Consider the following 24,021-nt stretch of genomic DNA (forward strand, 5'->3'; position numbering starts at 1 on the left):
CTCCATTGACATTCTGATTCGCATTGCTGACAGAAGGTCGTACCTGTTCGATGCTGCTTTCATCTTGAACTTCACTACCCATCAATCGTAGTGGTGAAGCTTCCACGAATGCCGTCATCAGGATTGGTAGCCTTTGAGGGCAGCACAAAGCATGAACCTTGATCGGGCTCAACAATGTTTCTGCATCCATCGGCGCATCCGATTGTAGCGTCAGACAGGTGTCTAACACGCATTCTTCTCCGCATAGCAGACACCTTAATACAGGTAAAACACATCTTTGCCACATTGGTCGAAATGATAGAAACCAAGTCATGTTCAGGTCTCTAAGCCAGGAGAGTCCCAGGATTTTTGATATCCGGTCCCGGTATCCAATGGCTAGGATTGTTTCTTCCCTTGTCGCAAGAGTTTTGTCTGTGACATGGGTTGCCATAACGAAAAATAAGGACTAAGAATAGGATTCCTGCAATTAGTCCCAAGATCAGGGGAAGTCCGCCAAAAATCGAATGGACGAAATCTGGAAAAATACCCAGTATGGCTTTGAATGGTGTTAATGCCATCGAAAATACTGTCTTAAATACCTTTGAGACCCCATTGGTATCAGAAATATTTAAGATTTCATTCAGGATTTCCGCGAAATGTACGGGGGAATTAGTTGATAATAATGTATGTATCTCTGCAGTCGTCCTTGCGACTTGTAGATCATACGTTTCTTTTGATGACGAGAGCCTGGTAGGCGTCTGAAGAAGCACTGTTTTCATTCTGCTTAAAGTATCTATTCGAATAGAAGTAATTTTCAAATCGGGCCATTCCCTTGCCTCCCTGTCTGGGAAGGAGCTGGGGAACAATGAGCGTCCACAGCACTTGACCTTCGCAGTCGTAGTTACTAGATAAGGTGTCCCGGGCATAAGACTACAACATCTGCTGTCTACAATAAGAATGTAACTCCCATTATAGAGTCTTTGAAAGAATGGTTCTATTTCTGTTGCAGGTGCGCCTTGCTGGTGACATGAAAGGTTGTATGAATTCCCTTCACAGGCTCCATGCAAACTAATTCCGTTACACAGAAGTGTGCCACTTAGTGACATCGCACAATATTTGCCACTAAGAAACACTTTCTGTCCTTTATTACTGACACATGCATGTGAATAGGGCAGGTTCCATGTTGTTTTAAGGTACCCCTTTCCCAATTTCTCGTACATGCCAGCCTGTATATATTTTTGGCAGTATTGAAACCTGAAGGTTGAGATTGGAATATTTATTATCCCATGTATTATCCATTCACTGACAGGTCGTTCTGACATTGTCACTGGTAATCTTTCGAGTTTTTCAATGCTCAAGATTGTATAATCAGCACCCTTTTGTGCCATACTGATTTGTCTATCAGTAAGGTTAAAGATTTGGAATAATGACGTTGTGTTGATTAGACGCCAAGGCACATAGCCTGAACGCAGATTTTGTAACGTCCAGCCAAGCTGTACAATAGAACGCAATTGTGACTGACCGTGTTGTAATAACAGTAAGTCTTGCGATAATATATCGATTGCTGAAGACACAATGCTGTCCAAAGAAAAAATTCTGGAGGACAGAGTCATTAACCCATTGTCCACTACAGAAAGTGATTTTTCCAAATTAATACGGTCAATTTCCCGTATTCTCTCTGCTGTTTCAATTTGAGTAACCTTCCAGGCCTCATTGTATGCTGCATATACAGAGGCTGCTATGAAACGCTTTTGACGCTGTTTGCGTGGTCCCATAGTGAAATCACGCAAGTCAGCACCATCAGTAAGTAAAGTTAGGTGTTGCTTAATTTCTGCCAGTGTGGAAGTTTGTAGCCACTGAAGGCATAATTTGCCCACACTGTAGGTTGTTATTATCCCTGGGTGATGTCTTTGAGGATATCTAGGGTCTGGCCTGGGCATTTTGAACCCCTGTGTTTTGTTCAGGAATCTGTCTTGACAGTTATTAGTATCTGTGGGCCAGATCAACCACTGTTTCCAACCAGGATGTGTTCTGTTTTGGTTTAATATATGGTTTACGTCTATCTCTTCATCTGTATCAGAGTTATTGCTAAACATTGTTGGCTTTGGAATAGACGGTTTATTTAAATCTTTGATTTTGGCTAGGCCAAGACAGGTGGTTTGTTGAACAGTGTCATTTAAAAATATCATTTGTTCTGGGATTATACAGGCTCTAAACAAAGCTTCTATACCCTGTACTTGCCATTCTTTTGTACCCCAAACACTTTTCAATTCAACATTTTTGTCCCAATAATCAAATCCAAAAGTATTCATTTTTTCAAAGAATGAGTCTGAATATAACAATTTTGTGTTGGTTATCATGGTCTTGGTCCCTGTTTTGTTTGACAATTTAAAATAAAATGTTTCAGCATTACTTGTGTTAAAACCTGAAAAATATGAATATTTGTCGTAAACGGTTCTTGAGCTCCCTTTTGGAGGTGTTGCACAATGTTCCCATTGATTATAATTTAAAACATTTCTAGGTTGTGCAGATCTATGTAAAAAATGGTTACCATAGTGGTTATAACAGTACATACTGTCATAATTGGTAGAACCCTGCAAATAATCATGTTTGGTAAATTTAGCAGACATTACTAAATCAGACATCATGTTATTAATGCTTTCGAAGTCCCAATCATCAGCAAATGAGCTCGGTTTTGCAAAGTCACTCAAGGAGATCTTAATTTGGTGTGGATACTTCAGGATCTCGACCGGACCATAAATTTCATAGTCAGTGTTGTCCCATGCTACCCCACCAGGTATAGGATTGGCTGTGAAGTTGGCTGAAGAAAGTTCTCTTTTCTCGACGTGTGAAGATGTGTGTGGTTTGAGGATCAAGTTGATTTTCTGACTTGCTGTGTCCATTTTAGCATATTTTCCCTCAATGAAGCGTCCCAAAGTAAGTATCATGATGAGCCAAATTATGAGGATAAATGCACCAAAACCCACCCAAAATTCAATCCATGGAGAAATTAGATATGTTTCTTTCCGTTGTTTCAAAAGTTCTTTAGCTTTATCTTTAAAGGTTTTTGATGATGGCTGTGTCTTTGATTCAGTGAAGCCTTCAGAGGAATCATCGAAATTTATGAAGTAGCCGGATGTAGTTCTGTCAATTGTTCCAATTGGTTCATTGGTTGCATTTTCACTTGGTACTTCATTATAGATTGGTGTGTCTCTGCTAAATGTTTTTATTTGGGTTTTCAGAGGTCTGAGTTCTATTGCATTGCTGCATAGTCCTTGTTGTTCTTCTGTAGGCGTTTCGAATGTGATGAGCCTCTTCGTTAGGACCTCTGTACTGGTAGCAAACCTTGGTGTTCTGCTACTTATTGGGAGTCCACTTGGCCTACTGTTTGTTATCGGCCACATGTTGTGGTTTTACCAGGTCGATGGATACAACTCGGTTCTCCTTTTTACCAGCAAGTGGCGGTAGTACAACTGATCTTGTCCCGTTGACAGACAAGACAGGAACTGCTTTTCTGTAAGAAGGCCCAAATTCCTTCTTTACCGCGATCTTTTCCCTGACTAGATCCCCGACTTTTGGAATCCAGACAGGTCTTGCTGGGACAGGTGGTGGTTCTTCAGTGGTTGTTGGCTGTTGTTTCAACTTTATGTTGCTCAGGTCTTTTCTTGTTTTGTTTAAGTCCTGCAAAATAGCCAAACGGTCTTTGATATCAAAGCTTTTTTCTTTCACCACTGAAGTCTGACTATCAATGTCAGAGATCATCATCCTAGTTCCAAATAATAATTCGTACGCACTGAATCCCTTCAGAGAATTTCTTGGCAAGTTATTGAGACTACGTTGGACACTTATTAGATGTTTGACCCACCCAGCTCCCGAACCTAATATCCTTTCCGTTATAGATTGCTTTATGCCTTGGTTTTTTCTTTACACCATCCCGTACCCTCAGGAAGGAAGTGAGAAGATTCCCGCTGGACTATGCTCATTTGGCCATGTTTCCCCCCAGGCTTGAGGGCTAGAGTGGAGACAATGGTCAAACATAGCATGCTCTTAGCGTATATGCCATTTAGACTCGCAAATCTTTGTATAACAGTCCGGACGTCAGCCGAGTGCTGGTGATCTACATTATAAGTGGAACTAGCCTGTATAAGTTAATCGCAACCCTTCCTTTTTACTCCTGATTTTTTCTGGAGTAGAACGACGAGGTATTAAACTGTTTCTCTCCCCACTGCGATCTCTGTTGCAGTTTGGGCAGTTTTTTACAAACATGGTGTGACGCAGACTCATGCCTGGCCACCAGTACCGGGATTGTAATTCTTCCAGAGAATCTTTTAGTTTAAGGTGTCTGAGACCCTCGCCCATATGTGCGTCTGCGATTAACAAGTTTCTCCTGTCCATGTTTGGAATCACTCTATCCCCCACTCCAGGGATTCGAGCAAAAGGGACGGAGTTTGCATCGATTATGTATGTATAATTGAGTGGATAGTTGATCGGTAACGCTGAGCAGTCGCCTTTTGATGACGTTTTCACCGCCAGCACTGTTTCACCGTCAATGTATTTTAATGTACGCTTTTTTCGAACTACGGGAGCCGATTTAGTGGCTGCCGCTGTGGCTGTTTCGGCCAATGAATTCCCTGCAACGTGAACGCCATCACGCTGATGACTCAGTGAGTGTGTCACGTGAGTCTTTGGTAGTTCTTTTTGTAAAAGAGCTATTTGTTCCCAGAGCAGTTTCTGCTTTATTGGTGCATCTGTGTCATCTTTGTAACCGTTTCGAATCCATGTCTGCAAATCCTTGTTATATGATTTGACGCAGTAATATGAATCTGACACTATAAGTGTCGGGAATTCACGATCCGCATTATCTAGCGCCATTTTCAATGCTAATATTTCAGTTTGTTGTTCTGAATTAGTTTCTACTGAGTGTGTCTTTGTTAATAGAGGTTTTAGTTTACCTCCGCGCCACACTTCTTTTGTAATCTCACATGTGGGGTTGTATGCCTGTTCTCCCCAAACGGGGGGTTGGGCATGTCCGTCTGTATAGATTACACAGGCGTAATGTCGTAAAGGCAGAATGTCGATTGGCAGAGGATATGTTTCTTCATATTCTAGATTTTTTAATTCTTCTAGTTCTGGATCAAAGTAGTAGTATACTTTGTCCGTTGTGATTGAATTCACCCATTGTATCCATTCTGGATTTAATGTTGTTGTTGGTAAATTACACGGTGTTGTTAGTGCCTCAAAGGCTGATTCAGCTGTTCTGACTGTGATATGTCTACCGTCTGCTTGATCTTTTTCTCTAGCTATTGCGGTTTGAACTGCATGAACAATTTTTTCTTTGTTGCTGAATTTCTGTTCAGCTTCTGTGTACAAGTGTGATTTGAATGCAATTGGTACCTTTTCTCCCTCATTAGAGGTCAGGTATGTGAATCCGCATCTCCCTGGGATGACTCGAATCACAAGATTGCGTGTGTTATCACGTGTTTCTAATTTTGTTTTAATTAGCATGTCTGTTTGTAGGGATCTCAAAATTTCTGTGTGTATTTGAGTCCAATTGGATCTTTTAAAATCTGGTTTTATCAGGTCATAAAGGGGTTTGACCCTTTCTGCGTAATTTGCAATGTATGTTCTTCCGAAATTTAGGAAGCCTAGAATCGACTGTAGGTTTTTTAGTGTTCTAGGTGCTTGGATTACGGCACATTTCTCTAGGAAATTGTCGGCCAGGCTTTTGCCTTCACTTGATAATTCATATCCTAAGAACAGGACTTTCAGATGGGCAATTCTGGATTTTTTAAAGTTGAATTTGTAACCCTCTGCTGCGAACCCAAGTATTATGGTGTTCACTCTCTTCAAGTGAGTCTCCAAGTCATCATCTGTTAAGTAAATGTCATCGACATAAGATAATGCTTCATCATCATATAGTTGTAGTAATTCTGTTACTCTCGCTGAGAATACCCCCGGGCTGTTCTTGTACCCCTGGGCTAACCGACAGAATTGTTTTTGAGTGCCATTTATTGAGAATGCAGTTAAATATCTGCTCTCTGGTGCTATGTTTTGACAAAAGAATCCATTAGAGATGTCTAATGTTGTTTTGTATTTTTTGCGCACTATGTTATTCATTAGTGCAGCACTATGTGAGTTTTGCACTGCAAAAGTTTTGCAACATGTGTGTAAAGGGGGGTCAGGAATGGACTGGACACGAGGTCTTGGTAACGAGGGTTTTATTTTGACATAAAGTTTCTTTTTGCGTAAAGTGAGTCTTTCTCTTGCAAAACCGGCAGGATCCGTGGTGCTGACTGTGGAGGGGTGTTCTTTCCTCTATAGCGTCTCAGGTCAGGATAGCGCTTCTTCCCGAGGCACCTCTCGCGCCAGTGGTACCGGAAACAAAAACACAGAAAAGGACCAATTACTGCCACGTCCTATACTTTCTTATCTGGGGTACCGGGGAGTGAGGGACACCTTCCGGTGGTCTGGTTGTTAACTTCGGCTAAGTGATAGGCGTGAGGGAGGGTATTTTACCACGGGGAGGGTAGTGCAGGATACTAAAGGGTAGAGGTTCTTTTTACCGCGGGTGCATGTCCCCGCCTTCCCACCCAGTTCGAGAATCGATCCCGTACCTGTCGTAGCCACACTCCTCCCTCGGGAGTGCGGCACGGCGCTGCGCGGTCTCGTTGGCCTCCTGGCACGTCTTCTTCTGACAGAGCCTCTTCTCTCCCAGCCTCGTCTGCTTCTCGTCCTGGCGTCGCGTTCTCCTTCCCTCTCCGGCGTTCTTCCTCCTCTCGGTCACCTCCCGAGTCGGTGACGTCACACGCCGACCTCCATGTTTCCGGGGCTTTATCCAATGCCAAGAAGGACACGTCACGATGGGCAGTCCCGGCGTCCTGTTCCGTCGGCCAGTTAAAGGGGCCGTGTTGTATTTCTTGCGACGGTCTTCCCCAGGCGAAAGGATCGTCCTGTGAAGAAGGAGCAACCATATCCTCGTCATGTACAGACCACCAGGAAACTTCACTGCCGCCCTTACTGTGGGGAACTGTCCCGGTCACCTCGCTACAATGTGTTAAGGTGTCGGTAATCCAAAACTAGACGATATGAATTGTCTGGTTTGGAGACCGGAAACAAAGGGTTGTTCATTTGTGAGGTGCAAGTTTCAATCACCCCCTGGTATTCTAGCTGATCTAGTATTTCATTTACCTGTTTTTTAGCTTCTTGCTTAATTGGGTACTGCCTTTGTGCAGTTGGTTGTGATTTTAACTGGATTTTGTGAGGAGGAGAGTCCTCATCCCATCCCACGTGATTTTTATATAAAGCAGGAGCTAAAGCCACTGCCCACTTTCTAGCAAGTGTGTATTTTTTATGAATTGGAATTTGATTTGAGAAGGCAGGCATAATTATTTCTTCGCCATGAGGGCACTCCCTGACAAACTCTGGTGGCCAGTCTTTTTCAGCTAGAAGGATATCATAGCCCTTGGAGAGATTATCCCAAAATAGTCCCCTTATTTTCCTAGTCTTATCTCCCTCTATACGTAATGTTATCTCGTATATCTTGTGAGGTTTGCTAACTCTGGTGTCCGCAGTTTCCACTTGAAGATATTCATTCGTGTCCACTGTCTCCAGATGATTCATAAGGACTTTGCGAGCTATGCTCACTTCTGCTGCACTGTCTAGCATTGTCTGAGCCCACTCTCCGTTTTTCAGTTGTGTCCTCAGTATTCTCGGCATTGTTAACTACCTTGATACTGGCTACCTTCTTTTTTGGAAATTGTAATTTCTTTTTTAGCTGAGCAGGTTCCTTGTCTTTGGACTTGGTGTGCTCTTCTCTTTGTTCTGATCGTCCTCTTCTTTCGAATTTCTGCGAGGAAGTCTGAAAAGATTGAGAGGGACGTGTATCAATGTCTTGATATCTATCAGGCTTTTTTATATTATCCCTATTTCTAAGGTTATATCTTTTCCCAGAGGGGTCACTCTGGGGTGACCTGTGTCTTTGGTTCGGAGATTTCTCTCTTCGCCTAGGAGACCTTCCTCTGGACTGGAATTTCTTTTCTTTAGGATTGGATTGTTTGTTTCCATCCCAGTTCTTTTTTGGTGAATTATTATTAAAAAATATTTTTTCTGGACTTTCAGTCAGTTGTGGTTTTACTGGTATTCCACCTAAACTATCTCTACCTAGTTCCTCATAGGATTTTTCTGTGATTCTGGCAATTTCAGCTGGTTGGTCTGCTATATCTGTCTCTTTTAACCTCTGGCGGATCGCCACGTTTGCTGCTTCTCCCTTTATGTTGGCTAATAATATAGCCGAGACCTGCTTGAAGTCTTTTAGTAATTTCATACCAAGAGTTAAAGCGGGTTCAGGACCATATTCATCTTGAATTTGTTTTAGCACATCTGGTATTACCGAAATGGATGGAACACCGTGCGTTTTTGTGTAGATGGAAGCAAAGACTGTACCCCAAGTGTCACAGTCCTCTATGTGTGGTGCGATTCCCATTGGGAGACAGATAGTCAGAATCCAGTGCTTTTCTAGCGGGGTGGTGTCAGGAAACACCGCCTCTATTTGGGTAATTTTCTGTGCCAACCAGAATGGTATTTGTTCCCGTTTAGCCGGTACTTTACCTAGGCAGGATTGGATGTTCTGTGGTGTAATTTTATTTGTGTTCCCCTGGTGAGGGGTCAGCTGTGGAAGTTTAATCGCTGGCTGAATTGTTGAAGTCCGCATCACATACTGAACTAATTGTCTATGAATTTTTATTAATTGTTTTAGCTGTGTTAACAGCTCTGCTACAGACATCCCATTGATGTCTGGATGTGGTGTGTATCCGGCTAGGACCGGCCACGTTGCTCCTGGTCTACCTAAAGGACCGAGCCTGGTGATGTGATTGTTATGTTTTAGGGCGCCATCAAATAAGAGCAAATGCTCTTGGAATTTGAGTGGTACTTCCACCTCCTCGAAAGGAGTGTACTCATTAGGAGGTTCCTCTATTTTGTAATAGTGGAAGTACTTTGTTACAGCATTTGCTGCTGGAAAATGTATCCATGAATAGTATGCCACCTCTAGGTGTCAGTCCATTTTCTATAAGTTTCAGGGTTATAGATCTCCTTTTGATGACCGGGATGAGTATTATATCCCCGTCCGCTTCTAGTGCTGCAGCATCAGCCGCTGCGAGTTCAGCTGCTAATCTAACTGCCTCTCTTTCTTCTTCATTGTCTGACATTTTACTGTCCTGAAGGTTATTTCTTTTGTTTGCAGATCCGGTTTCTTATGGAAACAAAGATTAGATGCACAATATTTTGGAACTGTTTATCCTTCAACGTTGACTATACCAAGAACCATACGTAGGAGTTCCCTCCTGCGAGGTCTGGCGGATATAACCTTTCACCCACTCCAGACGTCTTTGGAGTATTTGGGAAAAGGGGTCTGAGTGAGAAAGCACGACTGAGTTACTCTAAATGTCTTACGTTAGTTTTATCGCCCTTTCCAAACGCGTTGGGCGCCATGTAGTGTAGTTCCTATCATCCCAATAGGCTCTGCGCATTGGAATAATACCTACAGCAGTAGAGGCCTAGGCCAGACGTTAACTAGGTCTACTACTGTCGATACTAGACTTAAAGTTTTGGGTTTGCCAGCTTAGCTCAGAGTTCACTAGAAACTTTCTCGAATGTTCAAGGAGGACTTAACTTCCCTGATTAGACAAGAAGGGATTTAGTTTCTGACAACCATAGAACATGACAACTTTGCTCTCCCCTAATCAAGAGTAAATCTCGAGAGTCGTGTGAACAAAAGGCAATTTATTTTACTCAGTCAGTACGTGCATTCTTAGTCTCATCAGAATGTAGAGAAAAGGAAGAGACGGGCGTGTTCAATAAAAAGGTGTTATTTATTGATCAGTCTCTTTTCTCATACAAGAGAAATGGATCGATATTATTGCAATACTTATAGCTAAGTAAAGTGCATACATTAAAAGCAATAGTATAAAATAATACTGTAAAAACATTGATATGGTTTCTAAGCCATAAGATGTTTTAAAATGAATAAAATATATTACATACACATATACATTTGACTAAACGTACTCAACTGGTGTTTCTAGATACGCCTACCCCGTGTACCTGACCTAAGTCTAATACGTGGGCGGGAATAGAAAGTTACAGTTTAAGTTAAGTTTGTTTTTGCCAAGTGAATAACTAAAGAATTCTCTGTGAGGGGTTATTCAGTTCTGTACCTGGAAGTTAGGATGAATGAGGAATGGTATCTCTCTCTCTGGTCTCGATATTCCAGGCTGCCTGCGAGGGCTACCCAGAAACGCCGGTGCTGGATTCTCGGCAGGAGAAAGCAGCGCGTCTCTCAGCGCGTCAGGAAGGCGGGGCTGCTGCCAGTGGGGTCTGCTCTGCTCTTGGCTTCGGCAAGTATGGCTGCTCCGTCTCGTCACCACGCGTGTGTTTGCATAGGGCAAGATCGGTAATATTTATACCTTTAAGGTGCCGAGATTGACGTAAGGATGGACATAGATACGTCAATAAGGATGTCATACGACTTGCTCGTTAGCACATTCTTTTACTGAAGTTCTCTGTGAAATCAAAACAATGGCCGCAGGGTTTTGCCCAGGTTGTCATAGGTTTGATTTGTTATGAGAACTCCGTATGCCTTACCAGGGGCTGGAGGAATATCGCTTGTCTAATTAGATCGCAAGCGTTATGACCTAATCAGATAACACGTTCCTGTGCCGTAGTGTGACTGCGTCAGATAACGGTATCTGCATCATGGGGGTTTTCTGCCTCATGGGCTGACTGCTAGTTAACCTGTTGGTTTGTTTAACTAGAATAGGGTCAGGAATAGGGGGATCGATTCAGAACCTATAGGAATACATGACACTTCCACCACTTTCTAGCCCTTAGACTAAAAAGATATATAAGGGAGGGTCCTGGCCTCACATTCTTGTTACACTGCTGGACCTGGAAGAATCCCTGCTGGAGTGAGGACTGCTGCGCAGGAGGATTGCCACTGGGAAGGAGGCTGACTGCTCCAAGGAACTGCTGCCCCACAACCTGCTGAGCTGCCCTACTGTCTGCTGATCCTGCCCTGCAAGAGGAGACTGAAGAAAACACCACCAGAGTGTCTCCATCATTTTTACAAGAACTGCCTTTTTGGGACTGTACCCTTTTTAACTTAAAGAGAACTATCTGTGGTATTGGTTGTATGTGTAGTGTTGTGCGCGTGGTATGTCTCGTGTGTGTGTTAGCGCGTGTAAGTGTGTGCACGTGTGGAATGTGTGGAATGCATGCTCGGAGAGAATGTAGTAGGTTGAGAGTCAGTTGCTGAAGGAGAAGGGTGGAGGTTGCTGTTGTGTTCAGTGTCGCTGTACTACGTTTTACTTCACGAATAAAGAAGAAGTGAGGAACCTTAATGAGCCTCTTTCAATATATGGCGACGAGGATGGGATTTAGTAGCGACACTGAGCACAATTTCGTCAAATTCTTCAAAAAATTTTTTGCTTAAAGGATTATTATCCCTGGAAATTGGAATTTCTGCCTTTGACTTATTCTTATCTGGTGGACGTCTGGACGACAGAACTCCTGAGCGGTAAAATTTTTCTTTGAAATAATTATCCTCAACAACGCTCACCCGTTGTGTTGTGCCGTTGTGTTGTGCATTTTTCAATCAGCTCTCCGCGCGAGTGGATTGTATATGTGCGCTCCGCGCGAGTGGATTGTACATGAGCGCTCCATTGCAGCTTGATGATGCCAAAAACATTCTCTTGAGCTTCCGTAGCGGGTCACCTACGTCGCCTTTACCATCAAGGATGTGTTTTTGATAGATGGGAAGGATGTCAATAGTATTGTATCTGAGGCGTCTTGGATGTGCGAGATGGACAAGGATGTTGTTTTGAAAGAGGTTAAACGGTTCATAATTGATGGTTGGCCAAGAGAGTCCAACTTACGGGGTGAATGTGCTGCATTTTCAAAAATTAAAGAGGAACTCTGTGTTGTTAATGATATTGTCCTAAGAGGTGACAGAATTGTGCCTCCAGTTAGCTTAAGAGAGGACATTGTTGAGAAGAGTTACGTGGGGCACGGTGGTATGTCCAGTACTAAAAGAAGGATTAAAGAATGGTTTTGGTGGCCAGGGGTTGATTTCATGGTGGATCGATTAGTGAGGAATTGCAAAGTTTGTGGTGCCAGTGATAAGGTGGCAAAGCCATTAAGTGTGCCTATAACTATGGTGGAGTTACCTAAGCATCCATGGCAAAAAGTGGCTATTGATTTCATGGGTCCATTTTCAGCTTTATCAGCAAAGGATTGTTATGCTATCGTATTAGTTGATTACTATTCGAAATGGCCCGAGGTAAGAATGGTAAGTGGGATGTCTACGGATGTGGTCATTGAGTTTTTAGAAGATGTGTTTTCAAGGGAAGGAGTCCCGGAAGTTCTGGTTTCGGATAATGGGCCTCAGTTTGTGTCACAAAAGATGGAAGAATTCCTAGTAGTAATGGGTATTAAGCACATCAAATCATCACTATATCATCCCGAAAGTAACGGTCAAGTTGAGCGCTTCAACAGGGTGGTTAAGGAAGTGATTGAATTGGCATTGAGTGCAGGTTTACCCTGGAGGAAAGCTCTACAAGAGAGGTTGACTGCATATTGTGTTACCCCGCATTCAGCTACAGGGAAAACACCTTTTGAGGTTTTGAGAGGTAGGAAACCATTTACTGGGTTAGTTCCTTGGTGGTTGAGGAAAAGGAATGATAAAATGCAGTGTAATAACAACGATATTGATGAAGAAATCAGATCCGAGGTCAAAAAGTATCAGGATCGCAGTCAGCAGTATCATGGAGGTAAATGTAGTTGGCCTTTAGTTAAGATAGGTCAAATGGTTCGGGTAAAGAATCCTAGGATTGTGTTGAAGGGTGAAAGTGTATGGTCCAAACCCTTGAGGGTAATGAAGGTGTTTGGCAGTGCAGTAGAGTTGGAAGATGGTAAAAGGTGGAATTTTCGACAATTGAGTTTTTGCAATGAGAGGGATGACGCGGTAGGTACACGATCTGGTGGTGTTGATGAAGGGACGTGTAGTGGATATATGTTAGGTGATGATTTTGGATTAATGAAGGACGTGGCGTCAACTGGTAGTACGGGTGGTTGTAGTGCCAGATGTGACACAGGAAGTGGTGTTAGAGATATTGTTGATGTTGGTTCATCTTGTACCAATATTGGTGTTGAAGGTGAGACTCTACGCCGTGGTAATAGAACAAGGAAGTTGCCTGTCCGGTTTTCTGATTTTAAGTTAGGGTAATTCTTTTGGTGGTGACTCAAGTTATTGAGGAGGAGGGTGTGTGGTATTGGTTGTATGTGTAGTGTTGTGCGCGTGGTATGTCTTGTGTGTGTGTTAGCGCGTGTAAGTGTGTGCACGTGTGGAATGTGTGGAATGCATGCTCGGAGAGAATGTAGTAGGTTGAGAGTCAGTTGCTGAAGGAGAAGGGTGGAGGTTGCTGTTGTGTTCAGTGTCGCTGTACTACGTTTTACTTCACGAATAAAGAAGAAGTGAGGAACCTTAATGAGCCTACGAGTCTCTTTCAATACTATCTTTCTTTGGACACATCGTTTTAAGTACTGCCCTTTTGGGGAAAACGACTCATAAGGACTTGTCCCTGCATCTCTGTGCCTGCAGACCATATCACTGGCCCTGGGACCTTTAGAAACTGCCTCTGGAGGGTGTGGAATCCTTTTATCTGGCACCCCCAAAGTCACCGCCGCTGCTCGGGACCGAACTGTGCCACTTAGCGCTGTGAATGGAATTGAAGCGCTGTGGTACACAAATCGCCACTAGCTCCCGGGTTCCCTGGGGCGCTGTGGAAGTGAAGCGCTGTGCCCCCTGACATCATCGCCGCGGGCCAGAGACAAGACGCTACTGAAACTACCCCCGAGGTCACTGCAACCACCACCGGGACCTAGCTGTGCTGAAAAGCGCTGGGAGGAGAGAAGCGCTGCGGTCCTGAAGCCACCGCCGCCGCCTGGGATTGTGGTGTGCTTCGAAGCGCTGCAGTGGGATCGAGGCGCTGCGCGTGTCAAGCCGTTTTGCTGCTGGCCCGAGACTTGCACTGTTGCCCGGAAGTCACCGCCGCGGGCCTGGGTTCAAAATACATTTAAGCCTCCTTCGCCTTATTCACCGCTGCAGCCCGGGAGTCTCGGGGCCCCGGGCGCGTCACTGCCTACGTCAGGACCCGCCGCGCTGGGATTGGTGGAGGCGCTGGGACTGCCCCTGCAAGGAGCGCGTCACCGGGAGGGCCGCGCTCAGATTGGCTAGGCGTAACATCACCCAGCAACGGGGAGCGTCGCTAGGAAAGCCGCGCTGGGAACGGAGGAGCGCGAGGCTTCCCGCCGCCCCCGAATCTGGTGAGTGCCGGCGATCAAGAAGGAAAGTCTGCATCCTCCAGGTAACTGCTCAGCGGGACTGGGAGCAGCGTGAGAGTCGGCGGAGGTGGGGCTCTGATCGACTGGGTGTGCACGCAGCAGGTGGTACGTGCGGCAGGGCATTTTGGTCCGAAGGCAGACCGGGGGACTGAGGGAAACCCATAGCGGGACGGCCATAACTGCATTACCGGCTTGCCAGGGACATCACGCATATAACTATTCATGGGCCATAGGTGCACCCTCACACTGGGGTTGGTATTTCTGTGAGAGGCCCCCTCATTATGCTGAAAGGGGACTTTTACCACAAGGACGTTCCTACCGTGAATGTGGAGTATAAGAGCCTACCTAAAGTGAACTTTGATCATAATGGCATTCCTAGAGTGAACTCCTTGCCACACGAGTATCCCTAAAAACAAACTTGGTACTATAAGAGAACACTTGGGGACAGTACAGAGAAGAGCATGCAATGTGCCATCTGGATTAATTTTACTAATGACCTTGCCTGAAACCTGGATTTATTTTACTATTAAACTTGCCTAGGAACTGGGTTTAGTTTGGTCCTACCTGGAACTGGATTGACTGGATTATTGATTTTACCAATTGTGGACCTTGCATAATTTTGAGATAAAGCTATTTTATATTTTTATAAACAACTGGTGTGGTGTCCTTTTATGAGTGTTCTTATTGCGTCACTGCTGCTGCGTGTTGCACAAATACTTTACACATTGCCTCTGAAGTTACGCCTTTGCTGCTCTGCGCCAAGCTACCAGGTCGGAAGCGGTGGTCCCTACTTGGACTAGGGTGCATACCCCTGCCAACTAGAGACCCCGGTTCTAACAACCACCAACTTGTAGTTGGTGGTAAATAACAAATCCTTACAATCCAACAGTATCCTTGAGAAAGCACAGGTTGCCAGAGGAGTATTGGGGGGCTAGTTGATGGAAACACACGCCTACTGTGGGGAGGGACACACTTCTTACACTTGAGGTGGGTGACCAGAAAAAGTACATCAACAATGAAAACCAACCTTTTCCCTGAATTTCGGTTGACCCCTGAGAAGTACCGTCAGAGGATCAGGGACAGCAACAAACTACCAACCTAGTCTTGGGTGGATTTCCTGGACTATTCAGCAAAACACTGAATGGCTGGGTGAGGGGCAGCAGAGTTTACACTAATGTTGGGGTGCACAACTTAATCTTGAGGGAGCACATGCTCATTACTTGTTTTACAGAGCTGTGCCAGTTCCTAGTGGACAGTAAGCTCCCTGATCCCAGTGAGCTTACTTCGGTGGCAGACCTCTGGGACAGTACCAGAATGTCTAAGAAGGTACCTGGGAGAGACACCGTGAAGGGTGGTTCAGGTTCCCCCCTGGCAGAGTGAGGGGGAAGTCAAGAAAAACAGAGAAAAAGTCCCAAAGAAAAGTTGGGTAAGGGTTCCCATGCCCCTTCTGAGAAACAGGGGAGAGGTTTTGGTGGGCAGTGACCCAGGGCCACCCCCGCTTCTTTGAGTGTTCCAGTTAGTACACAAGCAGGGGGACTCTGTATGTCCTAAAAAACCAGCCACTGGTGGGACCGCTGCAGGTGTGGTCAATACGGCCTTAGGGGTAAGTAAACCCCAAGGGCAGGAGGTAAACCATACCCTAATTTCCTTTAGTTTAGAGGTAAACTCGGAGGGTAGAGTTGTGATTCCGGAGGGTGGAAGTCAGCATTTCGATCAGGTCAAGGTGAATTGGATCCCTGTCACTGCTTTGAGGGACACCAGGGCAGCCAGACCATAGGAGTGGAAAGGAAGGTTTCCCCAGAGCAGTACACTGGCAAGGTATTTTTCCTTAAACTTTACAAATGCATAACTCCAGTTCTACTGATTGGATGTTTGTCATTTTGGTGTCAAATAATTTATTAAAATGTAATGTACTCTATTTACCCAAAGTGGTTTAGAATTTTTCCTGTGTTAGGTTTTCATTTTATTCCTGTTTGTGGTTGACCCTGACAGGGATTGTGACTGTTGCTTGAGTAGGATTGACACCCCACTCAGCCAACAACCCTGTATCTCACACTCTTTATTGCCGAATGCTATAACAACCATTAGGGGAGACACTACGGGGGCCTGTACTCTTTATCAGTTAGTTCAAGCAGGAAAATGTACTAGGCCAAAGTGACGTTAGACCTAACATGGTAGCCTGTGTGCATCGGCCTTGGCGGAAAGGCATTGGAGCACTTTACATGAGCGCCAGTTACATGACACAAGGTCAGAGTCCTTAGAAAAATGTAGGCATGTGGAAGTAAAGTGATATGTGCAGAGTCTCAGGATGTTTAACCAGTTACAATTTCATCTGCTCTGGTTATAAAGCCTATTTAACAACATCATGTTTTAGGGCATCACATTTGCCCAGCAGTAGACTCTTAGGCCGTTGCTAGTGTCTGATTACCAGAACCCATCACCAAGTCAGTAAACTTACTTTAGGACTATGCCGCCTTGGTTGGGTCTTGTGATAGAATTTGTCATTCTCACCTCACATCTGGGAAACGTAACAAATGTGTTGTGATATATTTTTGAAAGTTGATAACAAGTGCAATAAGTTTGGTGTCCAAAGTTAAACTGCAACAGTTTCAACCAAGCATTCATAGACTCTTTTGCTATCTGCCCCTTAGTCTGTACCCAGATCAGATCAAAATGTTCTAAAATCATATCATTTTGCCATTGTGGTTTGAATTCATGCAATATATGTTTGACACCATTTCTCAATGCCACATACACTGGTGTTATTTTTTTTCTACTATTCGCCGCTGAAGTGCCTCATTTTCTAGTGTTTCGATATTGTCACAAGTTTGGTGCAGCATTGCTGTAAGAAGACAACATGTCAACTTGTGCTCCATGGACAGAGCATGTTCCTGACCTGACCAACAGCGTTGCAGATGGTGGTGTAGGGACACACACCCAACAAGGGTGGGAAGCATCAGTAGCCATAGCCAGTTTGAACAATAAGGGAGAAAGTGTCCCTCTGGCCCTGCGAGCTGGAGGATATTACTTAGCTTGCACGGATCTATTGCAGCCTGGTGAATATTCAGCAGCTTAAACCAGTTAAATATTTGTGGGCCAAAATCCAAAGCACATAGAATATTGTATATAGATGTTGTACTGAAAAGTGAACTGCTTAAAAATAATTGTGCACATTTCTTGAACAAGACTTACAATTGGACTTTATTAGCTTCTCTCGGGATCTGTATATCATGGCTTTCGGATCCTACAAGATTAAGGTGAAACTGGCACATATTAATTGCGCTACATAGAACGCCACCAACGACGCATCTATACTATTCTTCCATCAGAGAACACCCGTCGGTGTTTCAGATTACTACAAGAAGAAAACTGTATGTATTCAAGCATTCCTTCCTTGTATGTCTCCCACCAGTACCCACAGACTTTGTATAATTTCACTGGAAGGTACCATGACTACTCTTCTTCTATTTTTCAAATTGGAATCTCCTCCTGACCCTGTCCTATGCATATTATGCACTTGGAGGCTGAGACCAGTGCCCCTGCTCTTAAGGATCTCTGCAAACAATGCATTGTATCTGCCTCTGTGCCAGAAGGAAGCCGACCCTAGTAGTCTCTGTACCGAAAAAACCCTTGGCCTTCCATTCTTTTATCAGTAATTTCAGGGACTATCTCCTTACAACCCTTAAAAGAATGTTTACATCTCTACTAGCATTTTAAAGCCCCAGGTTTCCAGATTGACTGTGGGTGGAATATGGTGAATTTTAAACTGATATCAGTTTCATCCCTGAAGATTGGAAAGGAAGAACAGTTGCCCAGAATCGTATGATTCTTTTGGCCGTCAGTCAATGTTGTATTTTGAAGATGTGTTTCTTTAACCATCTTGGCTGAAGATCCACTCGGTTAACTCAATCTCTATGCTGGTTCGCAGCAGCAATTCTCAGCGCCTAATAAAGTAGATTTTTTTTGTATCCTATATTGCGTCTTGGTAAAAAATAATTTTTGGGAGCTGAGAAGGGAATATGTCTGTGCAGCCATCCTGTTCATAGCCGCAGACATGATGCCCAGAGTTTACCTTGAAGCATTGCTTCGGCGTAATGGTCTCGAGAAATTTGGGAATCTGAACAAGTGTTACCAGGAAGAAATTTTCAGCCATCAACATCCATGGAATTAGACAACTGTTACTAACTCAAAGAAGGTACCATGTGAGACTACACAAAGGAACAAAGTGGATCTGCATTACATGTGTGTGAGAAGATCCATCCTCATTTTGACTATTGGCCATTTCAAGCTTGCACAGTAAGGCATACACGTTAAAGAGGCGTGTGTTGCACTGTATACTTAGTCTTGATCTGAGTGGAGGGCATCTTTAGACTTCGTAAATCACACACATCTGTGTACAGCAACCTAATGTTTTATGATTAATTATTAACATCTCATCTGTGGAGTTACCTCTGATTACGCCATGTCATTAATGCCATGGCAATTTTAGAAAGTGTGATGCTGAAGATAAACTACTTCATTGCAAATGTCTAACTGATTTGTAGAAAATGTAAACATCACAAAATGCCATAGGCTGATGCTTAGATGTGACCCCTCCCCCCCCCACCACTGAGCCAATGCATGGATGTAGTTGGCCCAAATAAGCCAGTTGCTTAAAAGGAATAGCCCAAAGCCTCTATGTTTTGTGTATATTATGTTGTGTGTTCTACTGACATGAAGTCCTGCGAGACAGCTAAAACAGTCTTTAGCCAAACCTAAAATAGGCATTAATGGTTATTTTGTTAGTTTTATCTTACTCTCCTCCTTCTCAGCACTAGCCATTTGCATTCTTTGCTGGCCCTGGAAGTGCATTGTCAAGTCTTCAACCATTCTAGAGTAGTAGACACATAGCGCGTAAGACATTGCATGGTTTGTGTTCTCTCAAAGTTTTATTTGTAATGTATTATGTATGGAATATTTTTCAATGTTACATTTTAAAAATGAGGAGTCGACATCTTGAGTTGTATTTTTTTCATAACTGTTGACATGTGTAATACATTTGTAATGTTAACGTGTTTTACAGTGTGTGAGACAGCTTTACAACTCCATAGTTTCTGTGGCTGGTGGTACAACAAGATATTTTACTTGGCGAGTGTGTGACTGCCATTATTTATGGAGTAACAGTTTGCTATTTTACAAATACAATAAAAGAGAGCAATGCAAGAAACGTAAAGGGTAAGAATCTTGTACACAATACAGTGTGTGCTAATGTTAGACTCTGTGATAATGTCATCAAATGTATTTTTTCCTCCAGATGGCTCACACTCAGGCTGAAAGCGTTATAAAGAATATAATTCGAGAAATAGCCCACGAATGCGCAGCCAAGGGACAGACTGTTTCAGAAACACTGGTGGCTTTTATGGTAAGCAGAGACCTATGTATTGCTTTGAGAGTCATTTGCAGTATTATCACACTAGCGATCAAACATCTGTGAACCTTACTCACAGTAGAAAACCTGTAGGAGCTAGAATTTGAATTATTTCTTAAATAGCTCCAAATGCCGGCAACAGCTTCTAACAATAATAACTTATTTTTATATGGCGCTTTCTACCATAGATCTGCTAGCGCGTAGACAAGAAACAACTTTGGTTTCATTGAACCTAACCATGGGTCTTCACAGATATGTTTGTGGAGCTCTTACCATGGTTTAGTGCCAAGGAGTTCTATCTGTATTCTTCTTTTTGTATTTCACGTAGAGCAATAGCTGCGGTTAGAACCAAATATTAGACTTCGGACTAGTTTACACAGATCATGTGAATACTTTAAATACATTGTGTAAGACCATTCAAGAATGTTGACTTATAAGGTAGCCTTTAAAAATGTCTTCATGAAATACATTTGGGACCATGATCTGTCAGCTTCAAGTATGTGGTCATCATGGCAAGGCCCATTGTATTTATGTTACATGAAGGGTTCCAGGAAAGAAACTTCTTAGGCTATATTGTCCACTAGTGGTCTTGCAGAATCACCCTTCTTTTGATGATGGATACGGTGAGAAATTTGGGGATTAATGTACGTAGCAATTTTGTGATTTCAAAGCTTGCGAATCGCAAAATCTGAGGGTTTAAAATTGAAAAGTGGCTATTTGCTAAGTACTAAACAATTTTGCGATTTGGTTATATTCAGTATTTGTAGTGCCGAATCACAAAATGGGTTTAGAAACTCATAACTAATCTCTAATTGGGCATCATGTCCACACAGTGATGCGTTAAAGGCCCTGTCAGTGTTTTGCAACTGTGATCCAGCCTTGAAACATTAAAAAAGTTACTGACTCCCAAGGTGGGGGCAGGGGGTAACACATTTGCAAAAGGGAAGGGTCACCTTAGGACCAATTCCCCTTTGTGAATGTTACAAAAAAGTCTGTTGGGGAGCAGGTAGAGATGCTAGGGACCAATGGCAACTCTCAAACAAACTTTTAAAAAAAATAAACTATTCTTTAAAATGCAGTCTCGTTTCCTTTAAGGAAAACGGGCCGCATTCTAAAAATATATTTTGTTTATTAAAATGTGATCACAGACATAGTGGTCGGCGTACATCATGCCCTTCCTTTTTAACAAGAAATATTAATTAAACTCAAGAAACTGAAATATCCTTTCATTAAATATGTAGCAAATCTATTGCACTTCAGCTCAATGTACCTCAGAAATAGTCTGTTTTAAAATGGGAAAGCAACGCTTGGGGTTTCTTTTCTAGCCATTACACCAACAGTGGTGACTTGCTCAGCAAGGCGGTGGTTTTGCACTACTCAAATTAATCCGTATGCACATAATAGGTCACTTTTATTTAAGCAGACCACCCAAGCAGCACTAACAACATATAGTTCAAAAGGACACGTGCCATGTGTGATTGAGGGATAATGTTAGGGGGCATCCTTTAGTCATGCAATGTTAGAACAGTGGGGTTTTCTGATTCCCTGCCCATGAGACACTCACACAGTTCAGGGGGTGTGATGAAGAAGGTTACTTGATCCTGCCTCCATTTTGTTCCGGCTTTGAGCATTCTTTTGATACACTCTGTGCAAGGGGCATGCTGGACCAGTGTGACTTTGTCTCCTTCATGGTCTGATCAGACTCATGTTCTAACTCCAAGACAGCTCACCACAATCAAGTTCTTCGTGAAAAATGAGCATTGCAGGGGGATAGATGTGGCATTGTATTGAGCAATTCTAATTAGAGATTGCAAGTGCAGTCCTATTTGAAGAGAACTTGGGTTGAGGGCTCGAGGTGCCCATTGGAAGCAGCTTTCTCATTTGAAGGTGACTGAGTGACACCTTGAGGGAGTACGCTTCATTGTGAAATGAGTGGAAAAATTGCAGGTGAAGTGAGACACAGGGACCTTGCACTTGCAATACTGCAAGATCCCTTTGCCTCCATAAAACAAGGCTCTCCATAGTTTCAGACTGTTTAAGCAGGCAATATGAGAATGCCGGAAACCACTATGGTTCTTGGTGGTCATACTGTGAGAAGTGAGATAAGGTGCGTGGTTTGCTGTAAGACACCGTGAGGTCCATTTGCTTTTATCGAATTAAGCCTCGTAAACCTTCACACCTTTTAAAGAGGTCATTTGACAATATCTAATTCCACTATAAAGGTAGAGGATGTAGCCTTACGGATAGACCGGTCGACGTCGAAGCTAGGTTACCAGGTTCTAGTCTGGGCAACTGTGATTCTGGGCAAATCACTTAATCTCCCTGTGCGCTATACACAACTCTAAAAAAAATCTATCTAAAGGAAATGTATTTAACCTAGAGATTACATTGATGAACGATCAAGGAGGCATTGTAAACCCCACACCTGTTTTTAATCATCGCAATGAAAGATGTACATTACAATAAAGTACAAACAATATTGTGGTGCCGAATCATTGTCACTCATAAAAAAATGCCGAGAAACATTTTACTGGTAGTCTAATATTTTTCTAAATGTTTTCATTTACATGTGAAATTAGCCACACTGAATGAAAGTGTCCAGGTGTGCAGTACAAAGACCAGAGGTCAAAAAGTATGGAGTTCAACAGCCAGATCTCAAAACGTTTTAGCAATGTGTTGCCGCTTTTACCGTTCCAAAATAAATAATACAAGCCATAAACAGAAGAAATAAAATCCACCAGCATTAGTTTAAATAAAATAAATTGAGGAATTCTTTTACTGTGCATTTTCGTTTGTATAGCTGACTTTTAAGTTGATTTGTTTAGTCGACAATTGGAATAACTGGCACATCATAAACTATTTCTTTAATATGTAGATTCTGTCCAAAAGTATATAAAGAAGAGCTTTTTCAAGCATTATCAATATATTACTTAGACAAGTGCCTTATGTGCTACGTTCTGTTTGTACTTTCTGTCACAAATTAAAGCATGTTTCTGAATAACATTCTGTACCATTTACCATAGGTGAAAGCTGTTGTACTGGATTCTAGGAATGGATTTAATGTGGACCGAACCCTCACAAAAACCGATGTACAAAAATTAATTAAGGTATTTGAGTGCTTTCACTACTTGATTACTAGATTTCTCTACCCTTTGTTGCATCATTAAGAGCTCAACAGCAATACTAGAGTATTTACGTTATAGAATGCCAGTGTACTTCATTGCACAATATTTCCTGGTTTTGACAATCATTATTAGGGGCCAGGTGTTTGGGCTGACATTTATCAGACACAACAAAATCCGACTCAGCTGGGTCGGAATGTATTGGGTCGTATAAATAAGTCCCAATTAGGAGTTTTCTCCGAAAAAAGTTGGATTTTGGATTTTGGTGCTTAATGTCTAATTTGCATGCCCTGAAACTTGAAACTTTTTCTGCCTTTTTCACACCATAATCTTCTAAAGGTTTGACCTCCTAAAATGTATGTGTTAGCTGCCAAACCCAAAAGATTTACCATACATATCACTCTTATTCAGGACCTTTGTGGTTTTTTTTTTTTGAATAAATGAGATGTATCACGTTGTAGGTTTAAGGCTTCCGGACCAGCCTCATATCCTTGTGTAATGTAGGTTAGGACATGCGTCTGAAAATAACAAAAATAAGCTCTGCGGCCCATGGTGCTTAAAAACAAAACAAGTGACCTTTATGAACATTTTTAGTAACGTGCCCTTAAATTTAGGATGTTGAAGAAATCAGATTTGTATTTATTAAGACCGTGAAGTTTTGACTGATGGCAGTGTAACAAGGAGCTTTAAGGTCTATTACCTCACTTTCCTCTCCTTAATGCATTGCTCGTTTGCACTAGCAGTGGAAAGTGCATAACCAATGTGATATTCAGGGTGTTGTGTTCGTAAGTCTACAAAAGATATGTTAAATTTACTGTGTGATACATACAGGTCCCCACTCTTTGCCTATTCCCTCTGTCAATGTGTCACTCCCAGTTACAGATCAGATATGCAGCAGATTTTCAGGTTACCTGCCTTTTTTGCATTTTTTATCACTTTGCCAGGACCCCTTTATGTTTTTGCTGGGTTCTGGGTTAACAGCAGGTGCACTTTATCAGCAGCCTCAAGCAGCAGCTTGGACAAACATGTTGGACCAGTCAAGAAGGTATTAGTCGTCTTAGAAATTGGCTACAGAAGACATAAGTATCTCATGCACTAGAAGTCTATGTACGGTTA

General features: G+C 42.9%; 1 protein-coding gene across 1 annotated transcript in view; it reads left to right on the forward strand.

The window, feature by feature from the left end:
• Window positions 1–24,021, forward strand: part of CFAP206 (cilia and flagella associated protein 206) — a 603,144-nt gene that overhangs the window by 96,441 nt on the left and 482,682 nt on the right. The window contains exons 2-3 of the mRNA XM_078648188.1: window positions 19,670–19,777; window positions 22,807–22,890. Of these exons, the coding sequence (XP_078504314.1) occupies window positions 19,670–19,777; window positions 22,807–22,890 (192 nt within the window). The remainder of the gene's footprint in view (window positions 1–19,669; window positions 19,778–22,806; window positions 22,891–24,021) is intronic.

The sequence above is a fragment of the Lissotriton helveticus genome, chromosome 6 (genome assembly GCF_964261635.1).
Source record: "Lissotriton helveticus chromosome 6, aLisHel1.1, whole genome shotgun sequence".
Taxonomy (NCBI): Eukaryota; Metazoa; Chordata; class Amphibia; order Caudata; family Salamandridae; genus Lissotriton; species Lissotriton helveticus.